The sequence below is a fragment of the Macaca mulatta genome, chromosome 16, assembly GCF_049350105.2.
Source record: "Macaca mulatta isolate MMU2019108-1 chromosome 16, T2T-MMU8v2.0, whole genome shotgun sequence".
NCBI lineage: Eukaryota > Metazoa > Chordata > Mammalia > Primates > Cercopithecidae > Macaca > Macaca mulatta.
In genome coordinates, this window is record NC_133421.1 from 71,561,880 (window position 1) to 71,582,845 (window position 20,966).

At 47.4% G+C, this 20,966-nt stretch overlaps 1 protein-coding gene across 2 annotated transcripts in view; it reads left to right on the plus strand.

Moving 5' to 3' along the window:
- The window catches only part of ITGB3 (integrin subunit beta 3), a 58,840-nt gene that overhangs the window by 26,094 nt on the left and 11,780 nt on the right, over nucleotides 1-20,966 (plus strand). For both annotated transcript variants that reach the window (XM_015119356.3, XM_077972307.1), the window contains 10 exons: nucleotides 2,906-3,101; nucleotides 4,000-4,252; nucleotides 5,813-5,975; nucleotides 6,606-6,767; nucleotides 9,220-9,315; nucleotides 9,724-9,813; nucleotides 10,488-10,622; nucleotides 11,873-12,302; nucleotides 19,064-19,286; nucleotides 20,229-20,329. In XM_015119356.3, coding sequence (XP_014974842.3) covers nucleotides 2,906-3,101; nucleotides 4,000-4,252; nucleotides 5,813-5,975; nucleotides 6,606-6,767; nucleotides 9,220-9,315; nucleotides 9,724-9,813; nucleotides 10,488-10,622; nucleotides 11,873-12,302; nucleotides 19,064-19,286; nucleotides 20,229-20,329 — 1,849 coding nt within the window. The remainder of the gene's footprint in view (nucleotides 1-2,905; nucleotides 3,102-3,999; nucleotides 4,253-5,812; nucleotides 5,976-6,605; nucleotides 6,768-9,219; nucleotides 9,316-9,723; nucleotides 9,814-10,487; nucleotides 10,623-11,872; nucleotides 12,303-19,063; nucleotides 19,287-20,228; nucleotides 20,330-20,966) is intronic.

Below are 20,966 nucleotides of genomic sequence, written 5' to 3' on the forward strand. Positions count from 1 at the left end.
GCTCAAGTGATCCTCCCACTTCAGCCGCCTGAGTAGCTGAGATTCCAGGTGTGCACTACCATGCCCAGATGATCTTTGTATTTTTAGTAGAGACGGGGTTTCGCCCTGTGGCCCGGGGTGGTCCGGAACTCCTGAGCTCAAGTGATCCACCCGTGTCGGCCTCCCACAGCGCTGGGATTACAGGCATGAGTCACCGCACCCGGCTGGTTACAGGGCTTTTGAGTATGAATGGCTCCTTGTGGCCCAGTCCCTCTCCAGGCATTATGACTGCCAGGTTGTTTGAGGGGGCTGAGGAGGCAGATGTCATCCATCCTTCTCCATCCCTCGTACATGCCCATCTTGCATCCTGTTCTCTACCTGGGGCACTCTCTGTTGTGGCTCCTCCTAGGACCATTCCTTCCACACTTCTGTGCCTTGACTCTCACTCTATACGGAATGTAATGAAGCTTATTTTATGAGGATAATTACAGTCAGACAATCTAGCTGGCCTCTCAGTTCTGCCACTTCCTAGTTCTGCAACTTTGAGCAAATTCCTTAACTTCTCCAAGCCTCAGATTCCTTACCTGTAAGATTGGGTTCCTCATTTGTGAAGTCTCTAAACCTTAGGTTTCTCCCTTATAAAATAATAATAGTTCCAGCATCATGGAACTGTCAGGCAGGCAGATGGCAATAATCCATGTAAAGTGCTCACCACAGTGCGTGACATACAGTAAGTGCTCAATAAATGTCAACACTAATTGTTCTGGGATATTGGTGTGGGTTATCCAGCAGACATTTGGAAGTGCTTTTGGGGGATGTGGGTCGGGGTGGAGCTGGGGGAGCCTGAAGGCCTAGACGTTGTGAAATAGGTCCAGGGAGGGGTTTTCCAGCTTGCTGGCTGGTCCCCTCAACCTGGCAAGGAGCCCTCATAGACATGCACCCACACAGTGTTGACTAAATTGGCTGAATGTCAGAGCCGGAAGGGACTGAAAACACCATGTCATCTAACTGCCTTGTTGAACAGGTGAGGACACAAAATGATATATCTGAGGTCACGTGACTAGTCACTGGCAGGCCTAGGATTGATTCTGTTTCCTGATTTTCGGTGTTTTTTCCAGTGTGGCCCCCACTCAATACTCAGGTGTAAGCACACAGAGCCCCAGGGGCCTGTGGGTTTTTGGAAGGGTACTCAATTTGTTCTTTGTCCAGGGTGAAGGAGGAAGCTGAAGTGATAGGATGGGCTCTGGTTAGGAGCCTGGCATCATGGTATTTTCCCATGTTCCCAAGTTTGTGGAGTTTATTCATAATTAACTTATCCAGGAAGTACTTGTCAAGCATCTCATAGTAATAGCTCACATTTGCTGAGCACTTCCTCTGTGCCAGGCGCTGTCCTATGCATTTTATGTAGATTGTCTTATTTAGCCTGTGTGACATGCCTATGAGGGAGGTGCCATAATTACTATTATTTTAAGTAACTTTTATTGTGGGAAAATAACATAGAATTTACCATCTTAACCATTTATTTGTTTTGTTTTGTGAGATCAAGTCTTGCTCTGTCGCCCAGGCTGGAGTGGAGTAGCATGATCTCGGCTTACTGCAACCTCCACCTCCCAGGTTCAAACGATTCTCCTGCCTCAGTCTCCCCAGTAGCTGGGACTACAGGTGCACGCTACCACACCTGGCTAATTTTTGTATTTTCAGTAGAGACGGGGTTTCACTAGGTTGGCCAGGCTGGTTTCGAACTCCTGACCTGAGGTGATCCGCCCACCTTGGCCTCCCAAAGTGCTGGGATTACAGGCATAAGCAGCTGGGCCTGGCCCATCTTAACCATTTTTAAGCGTACAGTTCAGTGGCATGAAATACATTCATAATGTCATAAAACCCATCACCACTATCTATCTCCTTAACTCTTTTCATCTTATAAAACTGAAACTCTATACCCATTAAACAGTAATTCTCTATTCCTCCCAGTCGCTGGAAACTGCTATTCTACTTTTTGACTCTATGATTTTGATCACTCTTAAGCACTGAAGGAGGGACTGTTATTATGTTCATGTTACAGCTAAGGAAACTAGGCTTGGAGGAATTAGGTGACTTGCATTAGTAAGCAGTTGTAAGTGCAATGCTGAAATTTACTCCTGTGCTCTTAGCCCTGACTCTCTCCTGCCTCCTTACACTGCCTTTCCCTATCACGTTTGTGGTAAGTCCTAGATTGGATGCTGGGAATTGAGAGGGGCCAAGACACACATAGTCCCTGACTTCATGGATCTCATAGCTTAGCCCATGTCGAACACAGTAGCTTCCAAACTGTTTTGATTCTGACCTACAGAAAGAAACACATTGTACTGGGTATAGTTATTTATTATACGTGTTATTCCCCACTCTCCAACAATATGAGAGTTTCGCAAAACAACACTTTGACTATTTGTACACTTTGATATTTTCTATTCTATTCTATTGTATTTTATTTAACAAAATGATGGTTGATACCTGCTAAATTGATTTTGGGACCCATAAGTGTGTTACATTCCACAGTTAAAAAAATGCTGGTCTACCAGGCATCTTACTGGACAGGCTCTCTTTCTAGCTACAACTCCATGAATAGACCTTTCTAATATCTCAATTTCTCTTTCCTTTTTCCTTTTTTTTTTTTTTTTTTTTGGTAGAGCCAGGGTCTAGCTATGTTGTCCAGGCTGGTCTTGAACTCTTGGCCTCAAGCAGTCCTCATGCCTTGGCCTCCCAAAGTATCAGTTTCCCCTTTCTGTACAGCGTCCTAAGGGATTATCCCAGGAAAGTCCAAACCAATTTGTTTATGATCCAAGTATGAGGTAAACTCTTAGCTATTGGGAAGTGGTAGGGCCTGCAAGAGGCAGAGAGTCACCATAGCTCTGATTGCTGGACTTCTCTTTGGTCTCCTGTCTTATAGGCCCTGCCTCTGGGCTCACCTCGCTGTGACCTGAAGGAGAATCTGCTGAAGGATAACTGTGCCCCGGAATCCATCGAGTTCCCAGTCAGTGAGGCCCGAGTACTAGAGGACAGGCCCCTCAGTGACAAAGGCTCTGGAGACAGCTCCCAGGTCACTCAAGTCAGTCCCCAGAGGATTGCACTCCGGCTCCGGCCAGGTAGGGATGGGACCTTTTGCAAGGAGAGACCTGAGACAGGTGGGCATAGAGCACAAGTTGGAGGTCTGAGGAGGAAGTCTTGGGGAAGTAGCTCAGAATGGAAATGGGGTGGGAAGACAAGGATGTGGGGGGAGGTGTAGGCAAGAGAATGGAAGAAAATAAGAGACGTTAGGACTTGAGTCAAAAGATCTGAGTTGAATCTTGACTTTATCATATATTAGCTATTTGACCTTGGACAAGTTACTTAACCCTTCTGACAAAGTAGGTGCTCAAAAAACATTTGTTTCTTCTTTACCCAAGTGCCTGTTTTACCTAGCTTCGAGCTTTGTGTTGAGGTGCAAACGAGATATAGAATAAGAAAGCAACTTGTAAGCCCTCCTTTCACAGGGGATTGGGACAGGGGAATGGGGGCAGCAGGCACAATAGGTACACAAGACCTTTAGAGGGAGGAAAGGTTAGGCTAAGAGACAGAAATTTTGAAGCATTGATTTTGACTTTCCAACTAAGTCAAGAAGGATTTACCTACTATCAAGGCATGTGTTGGATGCAATGGGATTCAGAGAAGGGTAGGGTGCAATTTCTGTCTTTTACAGAGTCTGAAGTGTAGTAACTATCAAAACCTCTGTGACTCACAGTGATAGACCCTTGGAACTCACAGGATTGGAAATCCCCTGGGGATTTAGAGAAAGTGGAAAATTTTAGAATGGAAAAGAAGATGTTAAAAATAGGCGGGTCAAGAGATTAGAAGAGTAATAGAATTGCAAAGGAAGAGGAAAAGGGACCGGGGCTTTCTGGTTTGCTTTGATCATGCAATTTCTTAGTCCCAACTGTATCCAAATCTGCTTATTCAATCTTGGAAGGAGAAGAAGATAAAAACTAACGTCTTTCTGCCTTCCAGATGATTCGAAGAATTTCTCCATCCAAGTGCGGCAGGTGGAGGATTACCCTGTGGACATCTACTACTTGATGGACCTGTCTTACTCCATGAAGGACGATCTGTGGAGCATCCAGAACCTGGGTACCAAGCTGGCCACCCAGATGCGAAAGCTCACCAGTAACCTGCGGATTGGCTTCGGGGCATTTGTGGACAAGCCTGTGTCACCATACATGTATATCTCCCCACCAGAGGCCCTCGAAAACCCCTGCTATGAGTAAGTCCCTCCTCCAGATGCCAGGACAGCATCTTTTGCCCCAGGAAGGTCCAAGTCCTGGTTTCTATTTCTAGCTCTAGGGTCACTTTGTTGGCTGTCTTCTGGCCAAACTATAGCTCCTCTCTACCTTGGTCTCCCTGTCTGGCAAATGGGCTAGCTTGTGGATCTGGAGGGTTGTGTCAGTAGAACCTAAGGCTGTTTGGAGAACCTAGAAAGAAAATTCATCAGCTTCTTAGTCTTGGTAACAAATAAATAGGAGGCAGGAGAGAATGGAAGGGAGATGAGGTCGAAAGTAGAAAGAAACTTATGGATAAGTAAACTGAGAAATTGTGATTACAGAAGGATTGATTCCATTGTTGGTTTTATTGTCTTCATCAAGGCTGTGCATCCTGCAGGGTACAAACAGAAGCAATGAAGTGCTAAGGAATATAAAAGAGTGGAAATGACATTTGTTGAACACTTTTATAGTCTGTAAATGGATAACTTGTGCCTCTGTTTGAAACTTTGGCTTAAAACTTAATGGCTTACTTATTCAATTGGTGGAGACTGTGCAAATCCATGTATTAGAATAACTTACAATGCTGGTTGCTGAGCCTGAAAAGGTGTGATTTTACTTTTTAGTTTTCAAAGTTATGGCCAGGTGGGGTGGCTCACTTCTGTAATCTCAGCACTTTGGGAGACCAAGGTGGGAGGATCACTTGAGCCTAGGAGTTTGAGTTCAGCCTAGGCAACATAGTGAGGCCCCCATCTCTACAAAAATTACAAAAAATTAGCATGTGTGATGGCGCATGCCTGCAGTCCCAGGGACTATAGGGAGGCTGAGGTGTGAGGACTGACTGAGCTTGGGAGGTTGAGGCTGCAGTGAGCCATGATTTTGCCACTGCACACCAACCTGGGCAATGGAGCACAACTGTCTCTAAAAAAAAAAAAATGTTTTGAAGTTATATGATGTGTCATTCAACCTTCTGTCTGGGTTGTAAGGTTCCCAGGCAAGACATCAGCTGTTAATTAAACACACTATTTTGGCTGGGGGCGGAAATGCACCTATCTTGCATGATCTATCAATTTATTGATGGTTCAGGGACCTTAACTTACTGATGGACTTGTGCTTTATTGTTACTTTAGAAAAGTGTTAAGTATAAGGTGATAGTATCAGCAACTCAAGCCTCGCTCTGGTCTAGGTGCTTTGTGTATATGAACTTACTTAAGTCTCACAACTCTTATGGGATATGTGCTATCATGGCCCCACTTTCACAGGCTGACTTGAGAGGCTTGCCGAAGGTGCCATGACTAGTAAAGAGGGCAGCTGGGATCTAAGCTCAGGGAGTCTTGTTTCCAGCTCAATCTCTTATCCTCTAGGCTAGCTGGATGGGGGTAAGGTTGATGGGGAGCCTCAGGTAATTTGAGGATTTTGGAGTCTGAACTGTCTGGGTAACTGTGGTTGTATGGAACTGGCCTGGGCATACCACTATCTATATTTGTCCCCTCTCTTTCCTCCCAATTCTCATGCTGCCTTTTCCATCAAGGTGTCTGCTTAAATTATCTCCCATCCTTTCCCAGTATGAAGACCACCTGCTTGCCCATGTTTGGCTACAAACACGTGCTGTCGCTAACTGACCAGGTGACCCGCTTCAATGAGGAAGTGAAGAAGCAGAGTGTGTCACGGAACCGAGATGCCCCAGAGGGTGGCTTTGATGCCATCATGCAGGCTACAGTCTGTGATGTGAGTTTGGAGGACTTAAGAGTGCCAGGTGTGGTTGGCATAGATCAAAATGGGGAAGGAGGTGACTGAACTCTGGGGATTTCTGGTGTAAAATGAGATGAGAACTAAGCAGAGCTTCCTGCAGTTGTGAGTAGTAAGTTGCTCCTGATATTTAGCCTTGGCTTAGATCCACTCCCTGGCCTGAGCTGACATTTCTTTGAACCTCAGTGGTCTCAGATGTTCCCAGGGGAGAGCATCTTCCCACCTTCAGAGTTACTTCAGAGTTAAAGCTGGGTTAACCTAACCTCAGCAAAGTAGGCAGATGTTCAGATGAGATTTCTTCTAGCCCAGATCAGCTCTGTGGATGCCCATCAGTTTCTAGATGGGCACTGTGACTGTCATTAGAAGAGTTAAGAGGATCTCATTCAGCTGCTTGAACTAATCAGTTATGAGACTGTTTTCTGAAGAGAATGAAACCCCTGAACTGGAAAGTTTCAGCTTCGGTTCCAAGGACTGGGACTGAGAACCTTCTTTAAAACAAGCTGTCCAGCCCTTTAGCCAGGGAGCGCCTTGGGTCTCTGTTCTCTACCTGTGACATGGCTGAATTTGTTCTGTCTCCTCTGCCTTTGTTTTTTTGTTTTCTTTTAACAGGAAAAGATTGGCTGGAGGAATGATGCATCGCACTTGCTGGTGTTTACCACTGATGCCAAGACTCATATAGCACTGGACGGAAGGCTGGCAGGCATTGTCCAGCCCAATGATGGGCAGTGTCATGTTGGTAGTGACAATCATTACTCTGCCTCCACTACCATGGTGAGATCTCTGGCACCACCTATGGTTTCTATTCATGATGGTGAGGGGTGCCCTAGCCCAGGCAGAGTCTGTGTGAATATGAAAATGGCAGCCCCTCCTTCTGGGCAGGGTGCAGGGCTTGGTTTCAGCTTGCCCCTATCCCTTACCAACTGGACACCGTCATCCAGCGTACAACCTACATAACCATTAGAGATATCCCTGATTGTGGTGTTATCACTGCCTTTACTGTCAGCAGCATAGCAACAGCATCATGGGATCCAGAATGGACCCAAAGGATTTTTACAACCCAAATGGAAAGCAGGTCTTCCTTTCCACTTTGATTAGCCCTTTCTTGGAATACCATACTAACTTGTGGTTATTGGAAGAAGATAGAGGAAAAAAAGAGAAAGATTGGCCAGGCATGTGATGGCTCATGCCTGTAATCTCGGCACTTTGGGAGGCTGGGGTGGAAGGATCACTTGAGTCAAGGAGTTTGAAACCAGCTTGGGAAATATAGTGAGACCCTGTCTCTGCAAAAAATGCAAAAATTCACTGAGTGTGGTGGCTTGTGCCTGTGGTCCCAGCTACTTGTGGGGCTGAGGCAGAAAGATCTCTTGAGCCCAGTAGTCTGAGGCTGCAGTGAGCTGTGATCTTGCCACCACACTCCCGCCTGAATTGCAGAGCAAGAACCACCACTGCTTTTTTTTTGTTTTATTTTGATACAGAGTCTTGCTGTGTTGCCCAGCTGGGGCGCAGTAGTGCAATCTTGGCTCACTGTAGCCTTCACCACCTCAGTCTCCTGAGTAGCTGGGACCACAGGCATGAACTACCATGCCCGGCTAATTTTTGAAAACAGGGTCTTGCTAGGTTGCCCAGGCTGGTCTCGAACTCCTTGGCTTAAGCAGTCTGCCCCCCTAAGCCTCCCAAAGTGCTGGGATTACAGGCGTGAGCCATTGCTCCTAGTGGGGACCCCTTCTCAGAGAGAGAGAGAGAGAGAAAGAGAGAAAGAGGGGAAAGATCATCAAAGACATGGTGAACAGGTCCTACGAGGAAAGATTAAAAGGCCAGAGTCATTCAGCTTGAAAGAAAGAAGGCTAAAGGATGATTTAGCTTATACATGAGAACACGTCTTATAAGTTGTTTTATATCACCATAGTAGGTTAAACAAGAGCAAAATATTTAAATTGAATCAGGAGAAATTACTATAAACCATAAGAGAAATGTGCTGTAATGCTCTAGGTATCTGGGGCAGGTGTGAACTCTTCATCTCCTAAGGACAATATAGCAACTTCCTTATCTAGGTGGCTTAAAGGTATACCTGTGTAAAGGCAGGAGACTGAGCTGAGGATCTAATGAGCTCCCTGCAAGGTCTAGGATCCCATGGACATGTTCACAATTCACCACCCCACCCACACAGTGTCCTGGAGTTCCTTGGTGTCAGCCATATCCAAGTCAAGCACTACCAGGCAATGAGTCAGCAACCTTTGACACCTAATCTATGCAAGGCACTGGGCCAGGGGCTGAGGGAGGTAACAAGACTATGTATGGTTCTATCCTTACAGAGTTTTTGGTCTAGTTGAGGAGAAAGGATATATATATATTTACAATAACACAAGATGCATGATTAGTGCTAAATGGGTGTGGCAAAGCCAAAGTGGGCTATACGTATCCAAGGGAGGAAAGCTCATCATGAGCTGGAAGGAGGTCTCTTGAAGGAAGTCTCTTGAAGGAGGTGGGGCCTAAGCTGGGCCCTAAGAAAGGAGGAGGATTACCAACAAGAAGGCAACTCCAGGTGGGAGACAGTGGACCAGATCACTGCTGAGTGGAAGAGGGAGAGAGGTGAGTAATATTTGGAAAGAAAGACTGAGACCACACGGTGGAGGATCATGAGGGCCAGGCCAAGGCATCGGTCAGTAGTTCCAAAACAGAGGCCTAACCCAGTGCCTTGTGCAGGGAAGCAGCTCCATTGTATTAGTGCATTAAATTCAAGCAGGAAGAAAGAGGTGCTTAGTTTTGACATCACTGGCCTGCACCTCTTTGTCTATCCCTGGAGTTCACAAGTAGACTTCTGTGCTACTTACCCTTCTTGTCTCACTGTACCCCCCGCCCCCCACTCTTTTTTTAGTTTTAGAGACAGAGTCTTGCTCTGCTGCCTGGGCTGGAGTACAGTGGTTCAATCATAGCTCACTGTAACCTCCAACTCCTGGGCTGAAGCGATCCTCCTGCCTCAGCTTACCCAGTAGCTAGGACTGTAGGCACTTACCACCACATCTGGCAAATTAAATTTTTTTTTTTTTTGTAGAGATGGGGCCTTGCTATGTTGCCCAGGCTCTTGTCTCACTTTCAGCATGAAGTGAAAAGGTTTAAGCACCACAACTCTCTGAGCCACAGCCCAAGCAAGATAAGTTCTAAGGTTTAGACCCTAGGGATGTACATGGCACTTCATTAACTTCTACATCCTTCATTTTTCTAGGATTATCCCTCTTTGGGGCTGATGACTGAGAAGCTCTCCCAGAAAAACATCAATTTGATCTTTGCAGTGACTGAAAATGTAGTCAATCTCTATCAGGTGACTGTGCCTTCGGGCTTCCTGGAGTGGGCCCTGTGATGGTGGGAGCCCCAGGTAGCCAGCCTGTGCTAGCGTTGGCCATAGTCCCCAACCAGGAAAGACTCTCCCCTAATCCACTGCCCAGGAGCTAAAGATTGCACTCTGGGCCTTTTTCCTGCAACCTTGAACTTACGAGGTGTGTGCTGGTGTTTGTGGTGATGGAGGGGAGGTGGCAAAGGGTGTGAGAGGCTTCCTCTACTTTTGCTCAGGGCTGAAAAACTGCTAGATATATTCCTGGCAGTGACCACTGAAATATCCCATACCTTCCTCCAATCTTCATCTCAGGACTCTCAGTGGTATTTGAGGAGGGCTTTTGGAGACCACCACCTTCCTTCGGTAAGCTCTGGACATCTTTGTCGTCCTTTCTAGAACTATAGTGAGCTCATCCCAGGGACCACAGTCGGGGTTCTGTCCATGGATTCCAGCAATGTCCTCCAGCTCATTGTTGATGCTTATGGGGTAAGTGTCTTGTGCTGGGAATAGTCCTGCGGAGAGTCCACCTCATTTGGCTTACACAGCAGGGCTCAGGTTTGTGAGTCCCAGGTGCCAGTCTACCACACGATCTTACTGCCTTCTCCGTGTGCTCCCAGAGGCCAGGCAGTGGTCTGCTCTAGAAGGGATGCAGCCTTCTGAGAAGGAAGTAGCCCAGAAAGAAAGAAAGAAAGGGGATGGGGATGGGGATGGTGATTAGTTGGAGAAGGAGCAGAGCCCTGGAATTGGGGCAGAGTGAGGGAAAACTGGGCTCCAATAACAGGGAAAAGAGAGAGCTGAGACATGGGGAAGGTGAGGTTGATGAAACATTAGGTAGAAAATGCTGCTTTCCAAGGTGACCAGTACTCCCCTTTCGCAACATCTGTGAGGCCTGCGGGAGGGTGTAGCTGGTACATTTTACCCAGACTCACCTAGACGCAAGTGGAGATGGAAAGAGGGAGCAGGTTCCTGTGCAGGAAACAGAGGAGGAAACAGAGTCCTAGGGGTGCTCCGGCAGCTTCCAGGTCAAACCTTGGCCTCTGGCACTGCTGGGGTAAGTCCAGAGCTACTTGGCAGATTTGGTTTGGGATGGAACTGGCTCTTGCCATTTCCCATTTCCTTTCAGTTCATTTTCTTGTCTTCTTGTGCCCCTTTGTGCTCAGAAAATCCGCTCTAAAGTCGAGCTGGAAGTGCGTGACCTCCCTGAAGAATTGTCTCTATCCTTCAACGCCACCTGCCTCAACAATGAGGTCATCCCTGGCCTCAAGTCTTGTATGGGACTCAAGATTGGAGACACGGTGAGATGGGCTGGGCAGGGCCTTTGTACTGGAGCATCTGTGAGCACCCAACCCCCTTTCTTCTTTTTGTAATGACTAAAAATGGCCCCCTTCCGCCAGAAAAAATATGGGCAGGAAAAATACCTTTCCTGAAAGTCATTTCAAGTTAGATGTAATGGATCCACCAATCTTTTCCTCTGGGGCTTCTGTTGCGTAAGCTATTTCTGTTACGTGAACTTAACTCTTAGGAATTTAAAAAACTTACAATTTGGTTACCTTTGTTTGTGTATGCACAGTTGATTGCAAAGGAAAATATTTCTTTACCTTCAGTCCCTCACCAGTCTCCAGCTTTCCCAAGGTAATTAATACCTTTCTTTTGTAAAATGACACAGGAAAGTAAAATCTAAAATGTAAAACGACGACATCATCTATAAATATTTATTGAGCACTGACATTGTGTCAGGCATTGTTCTAGTTGCCGAGAATTTAGCAGCAAATGGAACAGGCAAGAGTACCTACCCTCATGGAATTTTTGAAGCCAGATGTTCATTTCACCATCCAGTCCCTCCACGACTTTCCTTATCGGTCGTTTCTCCTCTGCTTCTGCCTAAGGGGAGAGGAGTTGGTGGGAGGGGAGGAAGGAGGGGAAGAAAATAGATCTTTGGATGCAGTGATCCTTTCTCTTAATCTATCTATCTTTCAGGCACTTGTGCAAGCATCCCATGTTAGAAATATTGTCCTGAAACATGCTTTATTGCATAAACTATAAAATGTGTGGAAATTGAAGTAGATCCTGAGCTTATGGTTGACCACTATGTGGGATTGTGTGGTGCAAAACAGTGCTTTGTGCATCTTGCTGATAATTATAATCAGTCCAGCTTGCTTAGCTGGCCAGAGCAGGGTGTTTATATGATCACAGGTTCTGTTCAGTTTCAGCTGGTCTATTTCACACGTGAAGTAAAAAAACAGCCTTTTATTATTTATTGACTGTAGACCATGTCTCTGCATCCAGCTACATATGTCACAATGATACTATTCCCGTGCTTGTGTTTTTGCTTTGCAGACCTTCACAGAGGTGGAGGTCTGTGGAACCTGTGGAAGGTTTGCTTTGCAGACCTTCCACAAAGCCTGAGGAACTCCATATTGCAAAAGCATAAGACACCCAATTTGGGTATTCCTTGGCAGGGCAGGGAACAACTTTTTTTTCCCTCCAGAGCTGGAGTGTTAACTGGGCCCAACTGTGTCTAAATACAATCTTGCTTTCCATCCAGGTGAGCTTCAGCATTGAGGCCAAGGTGCGAGGCTGCCCCCAGGAGAAGGAGAAGTCCTTTACCATCAAGCCCGTGGGCTTCAAGGACAGCCTGATCGTCCAGGTCACCTTTGATTGCGACTGTGCCTGCCAGGCCCAAGCTGAACCTAATAGCCGTCACTGCAACAATGGCAATGGGACCTTTGAGTGTGGGGTGTGCCGTTGTGGGCCTGGCTGGCTGGGATCCCAGTGTGAGTGCTCAGAGGAGGACTATCGCCCTTCCCAGCAGGACGAGTGCAGCCCCCGGGAGGGTCAGCCCGTCTGCAGCCAGCGGGGCGAGTGTCTCTGTGGTCAATGTGTCTGCCACAGCAGTGACTTTGGCAAGATCACGGGCAAGTACTGCGAGTGTGATGACTTCTCCTGTGTCCGCTACAAGGGGGAGATGTGCTCAGGTGAGGAGAACTGCACGGCCCCCTGTCCTGGAACCCACAACCCCTCATACATTTGCAACCCCTGGAAACATAGGCAAAGGCCTGAGATAGGTCTTTGCAGGCAGAGGTGTAACTCAGTGGTTCCCAATCTTTTTGAGTATAAGGACCAATCCACTTTTCAGGTTAAAAAAAAAAGTTACTGATAGATAGCAATTAAATTTTTACTATTTATAGACTTAGAAAACACATGTCAGAATATGTAGTAAGGTTAGTAATAATTTTACATGAGTTTATCTTTGTATCACAAGAGACCTGGAAAATAGTAGTATATATGCAAGGCATTGGAGCGTGCTTGAACAATGTCTGGAAAATGGTGTAATGCTCTTGTTAATGTTAGCACTATTTTGTTATCACTATTACTACTGTTGGTACTACTGTTATTTTTTGGATTCTAGATCTTTGCTATCCAATATGGTAGCCTTTAGACACATGTGGTTATTTAAATTAGCCAAAATCAAAAAATTAAAAATTCAGTTTTTCAGCTGATCCGTGGCCACATGTAGCTAGTGGCTGCTATATTGGACAGCATAGATCTAGAACATTTCAACGTGACAGAAAGTTCTCTTGGCTAGCACTGCCACAGAGAGTCCCTGCCGACAGATTGGGGATTATGATTTTGAGTCCTTCTACTCAGCAGGGTGCTGAGTTGTCATTCTCATTGCAAAATTCAGTAAAATATTGAGGCCCACTGATAATCTCAAACTAGTTTCTCCTTGCCCCAAGAACCACTCCTGGGGTACTTCTCCCGCTAGAAGTTGAACTAACGTTAATGTAGTCTTTATCTGCAGATATGTTGACAACACTCTCAGAGGGCAAATAGTCTGAGTTGTTCCTGGGGCACTGAGGATGGGTTTTTACTGGGCCATAATCACTGTGGTTTAATCCCTCTTGCGACAGACACTTGCAAGTTGGTTGGGACTGGGTTACGGGTGTATTGTGTGGCCAAACAGAGACATTATAATTGTTTTCTGGGGTGACCCTTGACTCAGATTGGCTTCATTGGCATTGGGTTCTTTTTTTTTTGAGAGAGAGTCTTGCTCTACTGCCAGGCTGGAGTGCAGTGGTGCGATCTCGGCTCACTGCAACCTCTGCCTCCCAGTTCAAGCAATTCTCCTGCCTCAGCCTCCCGAGTAGTTGGGACTATAGACGTGTACCACCACACCCAGCTAATTTTTGTATTTTTAGTAGAGATGAGGTTTCACCACGTTGGCCAGGGTGGTCTCGATTTCTTTACCTCGTGATCCTCCCGCCTGGGCCTCCCAAAGTGCTGGGATTACAGGCGTGAGCCACTGTGCCTGGCCGGCATTGGGGTTCTAATGAGTTGAGCTAATATGCAGATACTCACTTTAATACTGATATTAGCCTTTTAAAAAACTCACTTAGAAAGGTCGATCTGTGTCATTCTAAAGCATGACAGTAACATAAAAATGATTGCTTTTTTATTATCTACAACATTGTTTCCTTTACTTATGCTGATAAAATTTTAGAGAGAGTTTGAGAGGAAGTGTTATCAGAATGATTAGGGTAGAGCAAGAGATCAGATACACATAGATGAAAGCACACAAACAACAACCATTTGAATTAGGGGGTGAGGCAGGAGTTTCACTTCATTTTACTATTTAAAGTATTTACATCTAATTCAAAGTACCAAAGGAAATGGGTAAGTTTGAAGTGGGAGACCCCTGGGAAGAAGGTTGGGGACTGAGGGAGAGAGGGTGGTCCTAGGAGAGGAGTATGGCTGGACCACGGGGGCACCCCCAGTCCTCCTCCATGGCCTGATGGTTCCTGGTCTGGTGTGAGGCACTGCGGCAGGATCCCAGCCAGAGCATGTTTCTTTTGGCTGCTGCCCCACTAAAGCCACAAAACAAAGCTGACTGGGTCAGAAGCCCTGGTTCCTGCCTCTCACTAGTGCAGGAACAGCTCCTCCTCAGTGCATTCCAGTCTAATCCATGAGGGAACCAGGGCAGCCATTGCAGCCTCCCTCCACCATGTCTTGCTAGGGTATCAGGTACCCACCCAGCCTCAGGTCTAGACTCTGTGGTGCCATCATCACATCCTCCAGTGACAGATACTCAGGGGCGCAAGTGACTGAGCACCTGCTCTGTGCCATCATTTGGTCCATATAAGTGAACAAAGGGTCATGCATGATCCCTGACCTCTCCAGGCTTACAGCCCTGCTCACCATTGCCTTTCACCAGAGCTTCTGGCTCTATGCTCCATTCTTTGCCACAAGCAGGGGCTCAGGAGGCAGGTGTGCTGTGACTTGGCCATTTCCCTAGCCCCTGGCCTGTAAGCATGGTGGCTGGTTCCCTGGCCCTCCCCCTTGTCCCCTCTCTACTTTGGGCCTGGTCTTCATGGTTGCCCATGATCAACATTCCTGCCTCAAACATCAAGAAGTGCATCATCCTCAAGGGGGTTTTCCACTGGCCACAACCACAGCCACAGATCAGTCAGGTACCCTGTGTGAGCCAGATTCCGTGCTGTTGTGGAGTAGGATAGAGAGGTGTGAATAAGACAGTTAACCAAGGATAATTCCCAACATGAGGTTGAATCTGACAGATCCCGGAAGTGTGGGGTGCTTAGGGAGTGTTATAGGAGTCCACTGGAGCGAGACTGACTGGGGACAGGGGAGGCCTGGGCGGCTTCACGGAGGAGGTGGGATGTCTGACGGATCTCAGAGGAAGGGCAGGCTCAGGACAGAGAGGAGTGGAGCGAGCATCAGCCCAGAAGGCCTAGCTGTGGGTTCGTGTTCCCAATGACCTCAAGCACCTGTTCCTCCCTCTTCTGGCATCCCTCCCTTTCTCTTCTTCCACTCTTAATTTCTTACTTTACTCCTCTGACTTTCCAATGAACCCAGGCTCAGCCTCCCTTTTGCTGGAGGGGCGCCAGTCCTGTGACATTACCACACTGTGGCTTCCATTTAAGGGCTGACCCTACCAAGGCTCTTGGGGTCAGCATGCTGGCTCTGACCTGTCACTTCCACTCCCAACCTCACTCCCTGACTGGACCATCTTGTCAAAGATCACTTTGTTTAGCCTCACAAAGGAAATACTATGGGACAAGAGTTTCTGAGGAGGCGGAGGCCTCTGAGTGCTGCCAGGCCCCTGTGGTGTCGGTCTTTCCCATCCAGGAGCGGTGGCCAAATGCGGGGTGTAGTGAAAGGCTGAGGGGAGGGCAGGGGGGCAGCTCTGCTGGTTGGCGCACTCCTCCCCCAGCTGCCGTGAGGTTGGCCGATAGCAGCTCACAGCTGCCCGTTCTGTGGAGAACTGCCCTCGGCTGACAGGAGCTGCCTTGCCCCTAGATGTTGACCAATGACTGATGGACAAGGGGTTACTCTAAGGCTAGACTCTTTGTCTCAGGGTGGGCCTGGCTTTGTGGTACCATTCACGCAGGATCAGGCTGGAGGGCATCTGGCTGAAACCACATTCCTGCCAGCTCTGCCTCTTGCCCTGTCCTGTTTCGCTCCCTCCTCTCTACTTCCTCAGTGAGTCACTTAAATAAGATCCTTATCCAAACTGTATTTCTAGGGAACCTAGCCTCAGGACACAGCCTTTCTGCTTTCCCCACCCTTCTGGCAGCCCAACATCTCTACTTTCCAGATATACTTGGCAGCTGGGGCAGCTTGGGTGATGTTCCCCATCCTTCCTGGGAAGCAGACATTTCTTTCCATGCCCAGCCCATAGTGCAGTGGCATTATCATGGCTCACTGCAGCCTTGAATTCTGGGCTTAAGTGATCCTTCTGCCTTAGCCTCCCAAGTAGCCAGGACTACAGGCTCTTGCCATCATGCCCGGATAATTTTTAAAAAAATTGTAGAGATGGGATCTTGCTATGTTGCCCTGGCTGGTCTTGAACTCCTGGGCTCAACTGATCAACCTGCCTTGGCCTCCCAAAGTGTTGAGATTACAGGCATGAGCCACCACACTTGGCCTTTGAAGGTTTTTGAGTAGGTGAGTGGCATGATCAACTTGACTGATATTTTAAAACAGTGGTTCTCAACTGGTGGGAAGGAGCTATTTTGTCTCCCAGGGGACATTTGGCAATGCCTGGTGATATTTTTGATTGTTACAACTGGAAAGGTGCTACTGATATCTAGTGGGTGGAGCTCAAGGATGCTGCTAAACATCCTAATGTACAGGACAGTCCTGCACCACAAAAAATTATCTGGTCCCAAATATTGAAAAGTACCAAGGTTGAGAAATCATGTTTTACAAAGAGAATCCTGGCCACAGAGGAATTGACAATCACCTGGAGAAGGGGAGGTGACTTAATTGTCTGGAGACAGGACCAGGCTGAGGACAGGGCATGGAAATGTCTACAATAAGGCCCATTCACCCTTTGCTTAAATAGTTCAGTACATTTGACTCCTAAAATGTTCCCTCCTTGAAATTTCTCATTGAGATCAAGCCCAGTTACTGGACTTTCCATAACTTCTTTCTTACTACTTTGGTCTCTTTTCTTCCTCCACTGGTCAATTTGAAGAATATTCCATTAAAATGGGCTCCATCTTCTACTGGTTAAGGCTATTTTCTCTGTAAGTTGGAGACATCTTCTGGAAAGACCGTATTAGTATAAATAGGGAAAAACATTGCTTATGACACTGCACAGAGGCTAAGCACTTGGGATCTGAAGTCGCAGTGACTTCTGTTTGAGTCCTAACCCTGCCATTTACAAGGCATATGGCCTTGGGAAAGTTACTTAACCTCTCTGACCTCAAAGGGTTGTTATCAGAAATGAAAAGGATAACATACTAAAGAACTTGCGGCCGGGTGCGGTGGACCAGCTGGCTGGGCCTATAATCACAGCTCTTTGGGACGGCAAGGCACATGGATCACCTGAGGTCAGGAGTTCAAGGCCAGGCTGGTCAACATGGTGAGACCCCATCTCTACTAAAAATACAAAAATTAGCCAGGCATGGTGGTGCATGCCTGTAGTCCTAGCTACTTGGGAGGCTGAGGCAGGAGAATCGCTTGAACACGGGAGGTGGAGGTTACAGTGAGTCAAGATGGCGCCACTGCACTCCAGCCTGGGTGACAGTGAGACTCCAAAAAATAAAAAAAATAAAAAAGAACTTGGCATAAGCCCACAAGCCTAGGCAATATAACAAGACTCCCATCTGTACAAAAACAAAAATAATTAGCCAGCTGCGGTGGCACATGCCTGTAGTCCCAGCTACTCAGGAGGCTAAGGTGGGAAGATCACTTGAATCCAGGAGTTTGAAGTTACAGTGAGCAATGATTGCACCACTGCACTGTAGCCTGGGTGATAGGGCGAGACTGTCTCAAAAAAAATAAGCAAATAAATAAAAAGAAAAAGAACTTGGCACAGTGCTTGACATACATTAAATGCCTCCTTGGTTGATTTGGAAAATAGATACACATTCTCTTCTCTAAATGCTTTCCAAGTCTGTTCCACTACACTCCCAGATATGATATGATGAGACTCCCAGATATGATATGATGAGGTCAGATTGAGAAGAGAACCAGGACAAGAAAGAAAAGTTGTGTTGGTAAACTTGAACTGCGCCTATAGCTTTAAATAATTTAATTAATTAAAAAATGTTTAATTGTGGCAAACATTTCTCCAACTGTTGAGTGTAGAGGCAGGAACCAGGACTAGTCAGCAGGGGCATGGGGGAGGCCATCGGGCTACATGAGGTCATTACTAGCGATTGCCTCTACTGCTGTTCACCTTAGGAAAATCTTTCTTTCATTTAATTTCTCTTATTTTCTGACTTCTTTTCCCTATGGCATTCACGGGATTTGTTTAACTGACTGGCCCTTGGCAGTCTGGGAGGTAGGGGATATTTGTTCTCTCTGCTTACTTGGCTCCGTTGGCCAACTCCATGGGCTCTCAGTGCCGTCCCTCTGCCCCTCGGATGCCCCACCCCATCCACCCATACATTCAGGGTGCTCTGTGTGCACTTTCCCTCTCTGCATGTGGAATAATCCCATGCCCTGGATCTCTCCTTTTCTTCTTTCCTCGTGTTACAATTTTCCTGTCTTGTGCATGCGCCGTCAGAGCCCTGGTCCTCACCCTGCAAGGTGACATCTAGCTGATTTGAGAAACGGCATAATGGAAGTGGTGGCTGCTTTGTTAGTGGGACGGGACCAGCTCTTCCAAACTGGACCCTATGTTGTTGTCTAACCCAACTGGGTGGCCACGATGATGACAATGGTAGGCCTCTTAGATCAGGTAGGAGAGGCGAGCAGCCTTGTGTCAGGTCAAAGGGAGAGAGTTTTGGGTCCTGTGAGGCCTTTTACCAGCATCAGGTCACACCGTCAAGGCTACTGAGTGCCCTGTGTAGGTTCAGGGCTGTGGCTGTGTGCTGTGTCAGCCCTCAGGGCTAGAGAGCTTGCTTCTAGTTCTTAGACTAGAAGGAACTAAGTCTCCTAAGCCTGCTACCCTTTCTCTTGCCTTTCTCAGAAGGCAGAGATATTCAGAAAAGGGCAAGAGAGAGAGCAGGAGGCCCAGGAGACTTAGTTCCCGAGAATCTTTTGCTCTATAGTGACTCCGAGCAAGTCCTGCCAATGCCTTGGGACACCTAGAAAACTGAGTTTGTCCCTGCTGGGTAGGACTCCCCCGGGTAGTGAGCCAATTCCCTGCCAACCTGGAGGATCATTATCTGTGTGGTTGGGAGAGCAGGGTGGTTGTGTGCAGCCTGCTGCCATGGGGGCAGAGCTCTCGCCAGCTGGTCCACCTTCCTGGGCTGTGTGTTTTCAGGCCATGGCCAGTGCAGCTGTGGGGACTGCCTGTGTGACTCCGACTGGACCGGCTACTACTGCAACTGCACCACACGTACTGATACCTGCATGTCCAGCAATGGGCTGCTGTGCAGCGGCCGCGGCAAGTGTGAATGTGGCAGCTGTGTCTGTATCCAGCCGGGCTCCTATGGGGACACCTGTGAGAAGTGCCCTACCTGCCCAGATGCCTGCACCTTTAAGAAGTGAGTGTGCAGTTTGGAGAGAGCCAGGAGGCTGGGAGGTAGGAGAGGGTCCCCTAACTAGAATCTCCAGCTCTCCAGGTGTGTTTCTTGCTAACCAGAGCCTTAGGGAGAGGAGTCCACTCCAGCCAGATGGCTACCTCTCCTTTTGCCAAAGGCTTTGGGCAAGTTAGAATAGAACCAACTGAAGGGGCTAAATTTGAACGAGCTGGACTTTGATTGGAGAATGTCCTCTCCTAAGGTGACATCCTGACTCCCTCTGAGTTGGGAGGAAGGCTGAACCAGTCTGAGGAACGATCCAGTGCTGATGTTCTGATTCAGTGGGAGATGTGGGGCTGGAATTATGGAGGACACTGTGAAACTACTACAAACCTCCCACTTTAGTGGCCAGAGGAAGCCCTGTCAGCCCAAGTCCATGGCACTGCCATTCTGCTCACCACTTTCAGCAGGGCCAGATTTACGAGCATGCAACCTGTGCAGCTGTGCAGGGCCCTGTGCCTAGAAGGGCCTCATGCTTGTTTTAATGCTCTGCCATCACTGTCTTGACATTCTTAGTAATCTTTGAACAAGGGAGCTGACATTTTCATTTTGCACTGGGCCCCCAAATGACATGATTGGTTCTGACTTTATAGTTCTCAGAAGTGGCATAGGGTTCACCATCCTGGCACAGCCCTGGATGGGACGGGTTTAATGAAGGACCTGGGAGGCTTCTGGCTGCCAGGTGCTGCCTACAGGTGAGGGGGACACTCCCACCCCTGAACTGCACACTTGCCATTCAGGTCCCCAGGATTGTCTTACAGGCGTGTGTGTGTGTGTGTGTGTGTGTGTGTGTGTGTTTTAATGGAGGTGGAGCAGCTTTCTGAATGCATGGAGATCGGAGCTGGACTGGGATACGCTTAGGTTTGCACCTTCTTTGCCTTAATCACTGTGTCCTCTCTCCTTCAGAGAATGCGTAGAGTGTAAGAAGTTTGACCGGGGAGCCCTACATGATGAAAATACCTGCAACCGTTACTGCCGCGATGAGATTGAGTCAGTGAAAGAGCTTAGTAAGTTCAGCACATCTTAGAGTTGCACACACCCAGGTTCTAAATGTTTCTAATTCAATCTTAGCACCTCTCCAACTCCCATCTGTAAAATGGAAGCGTGACTCCTACGTCAGGGAATGTTGTGCAGGCCTGATGAACAACAGATTCTTGATGTGAGCTGATGTCTCTGAGAGTCGTCCTCCTCTCTTACTAGTGTGTGCAGCCGTCCACCACTTCTGCTTCCCAGAGCCCACAGACTCAAAAAGAGCCTGCAAAACAAAGGGAGCAAGTGCCTCCCTAAGGAAGGGAAGAGGATGTATCCCATTTTGCAGACGAAAAAACTGAGGCACAGAGCTGGGAAGTGGTTGCCTGTGATAGTCATCATCTTAGTTCAGTAGGCCAGTAAGCGTTTACCAAGTTTACTTAACTAAAATTGTTATGCAGTGCCCAAGATTTTGCTTAAAGCTTTGCAGGTTTGGAGGGAAACCTTCAACCTTATGGATAGGTAACCAAAAGCTTTATCTGAAGTCCTTCTACCTCTCTGGAGCCCCTTTTGAAATAAGACAGAAATACAAACAATAGGGAGAAAAAAAATCTTGCCTGCAATTATTCTTGAAGTATTCTCTGTACTTCATCTTAACTTAAAAGGAGATGATCT